Raw genomic sequence first — 2167 nt, 5'->3', positions numbered from 1 at the left:
TTTTTTTTTTTTACTTTTTCTATTGTGTGGTGAAATATTACCTAGCCATTTTGTGAGATTTATATGTATGACAGCTTCCCTGAAACAAAGCAAGTCTAACTGCACTAAACTGCTGCGTTAAAGTTTCCGCACGAGCCTTTGGAAACAACACTTTGAATGTTCCCTTCAAATTTAAACTGATATATTTTCCCCTCTGCATTAGATTCTTTTAATGCGTAACAAGATCAGTTCCATTTCAGACAAGTCTTGATTCCGAGAGTAAAGAAACAAATGCATCAAGTAATTGCACAAAAATGAACAACAAAGAAAAAAACCTAAAACGATACTACAGCACAAATCCCTTTAAGTAACCAGTTTTCACAGACGCGCACCATGAAGTGCACTGGTGTCTCCCACTGGGTCCCAAATCAACATGTTACACAATCTAGATCTACCGACTTCAATGGTTCTCCACAAACACCAGTCAATACTGCAGCAACAGCGTGTGCTGCTCTTCAGCGGAATGGGATTTGCCATCTAAAACTGGGTCGTAGTGCTTGTGGGACGGCCCGCGACGGAGGCGTTTTGCTAATCACGAGAGTTCATTCCAGGCTTCCTCTCTCCCTCTTGTTGCCCTTTCTCATTTCTAGATTTAACATTGTCGGCTAGTCCCAGATTGTATGGCAAACGTCATATAAAAGTGCTAAACAAAAATGCATCGACTAGGAATGTGACTTGGATTCAACCGACAAGGCTTCATGATTAATGAAGTTTCACACTATGGTATACTTGACAAGGTCTAGTTAGAGTGACATGAATGCTAGCCTGTGCTTAAACGGTTACCAGACCAAAAACTCAAATATCAAATGACAATATTCACTCAAACAGCGCGCCGGTCGTATCAATAAGCACATAGTGCCTGCATTACACTCACTTCCCATAAACTCATGTGTTGTGTACAGTAAGGTTCGTGTGTCGTTTTAATAAGCCAGCTGGGGGAATCTCACAAAACCGGTCAAGAACATCATATTTCAATCCAAAAACCAATGAAAGAAAGAAGAAATTAAGCTTATTTTGAGGACCATTACATTTGTGCATTGAGACAATCATGCAATTCTCATTATCCTAAAATACTAATGTGAAAATTATTTATTATTGTTTAATTGTAATAAAGGTATTATTTGTTGCACTGCCTTTCATTAATGTTGATTTATTTGTATTACAGCATTTTGTTAGTGCAACACAGTAAAAGCATGAGGATCACCACAAAAATAAAGGAAAATAACCCCACAAAATAACTGAACTTAACCAAAAAAAAATTGCCTAAAACAAAAACAAAAACAAAAATGGGGAGAAATGTGCTTACATTTGAATTAAAATGCGGAGTATTTTAATTGTCTCAAAAGTATGCTTCATTTTATTTATGCAAAATATCTTTTAATATTATCCAAAAATAGTTTTTGACTTGGATTTTTGTGAGATTCACCCAGCTCTGCTAGATCCTGTTTAGCAGTGATAAACTTTCAGTTTTCAGTGTCCTAATTAGAGAGCAAGAGATACTGATTGTATCTAAATAACTACAAACTGCAGTAAATCTAAAACGTTGCCCTCGCTACACAGATTGTTTTTTTGGTCATCGAGTGGCATTGTTTTCTCCCATGGAAAGTCATTACCATTCATGTTGATAAACCGTGATAAAAAGAGAAACAAATATTCCCACTGACAGTGAACGCTTGAAGATGGTGGTCCGACCCCTCGTGTGCGTGGTGAAAATGTCACGTGGAGGTGAAACGGAGATCGGCTCGGTTAGGCTTTACCGTCTTGGCATTTGGTTTCGCTGGAATGGGCGCCTTGACTTAGGCACGGTGGTTTCTGTTTCTCCCACTGGCAGATGGCATTGGCGTAGCCCACAATGACCTTGTCCATCCAGGTGAGGGGCTGAGGGAACAGCACAGCGCCCTCGAAGAAACCCAGGTGTCCACCGTGCAGCGTCAGAGCGAAGACCACGTTTTCTTTCTTTTCTGGAAGGTGAAAATGAACCAACGAATCTCAGAGTTGTAATACAAGTGACTAATTGCAAAACTCAAATACACATTGTGGAAGCCCATTTCCACCACTGAATTAAAAAAAAAAAAAAAGGAAACTGCAATTTTTTCTCTTACAATTCTGAATTTTTTTTCTCAAAATT

The 2167-nt window shown here is 38.7% G+C and overlaps 1 protein-coding gene across 2 annotated transcripts in view; it reads right to left on the bottom strand.

The window, feature by feature from the left end:
• The window catches only part of LOC107737001 (abhydrolase domain-containing protein 2-A), a 35057-nt gene continuing 32890 nt past the window's right edge, over positions 1–2167 (bottom strand). For both annotated transcript variants that reach the window (XM_016548392.1, XM_016548391.1), the window contains exon 11: positions 1–2000. In XM_016548392.1, coding sequence (XP_016403878.1) covers positions 1786–2000 — 215 coding nt within the window. In that variant the 3' untranslated portion in view covers positions 1–1785. The remainder of the gene's footprint in view (positions 2001–2167) is intronic.

This window comes from Sinocyclocheilus rhinocerous, unplaced genomic scaffold (assembly GCF_001515625.1).
Source record: "Sinocyclocheilus rhinocerous isolate Xijiao unplaced genomic scaffold, SAMN03320098_v1.1 scaffold433, whole genome shotgun sequence".
In the NCBI taxonomy this organism is placed as follows: Eukaryota; Metazoa; Chordata; class Actinopteri; order Cypriniformes; family Cyprinidae; genus Sinocyclocheilus; species Sinocyclocheilus rhinocerous.
The sequence above is the reverse complement of the archived record's forward strand: the minus strand, read 5'-3'. Positions and strand labels throughout refer to the sequence as shown.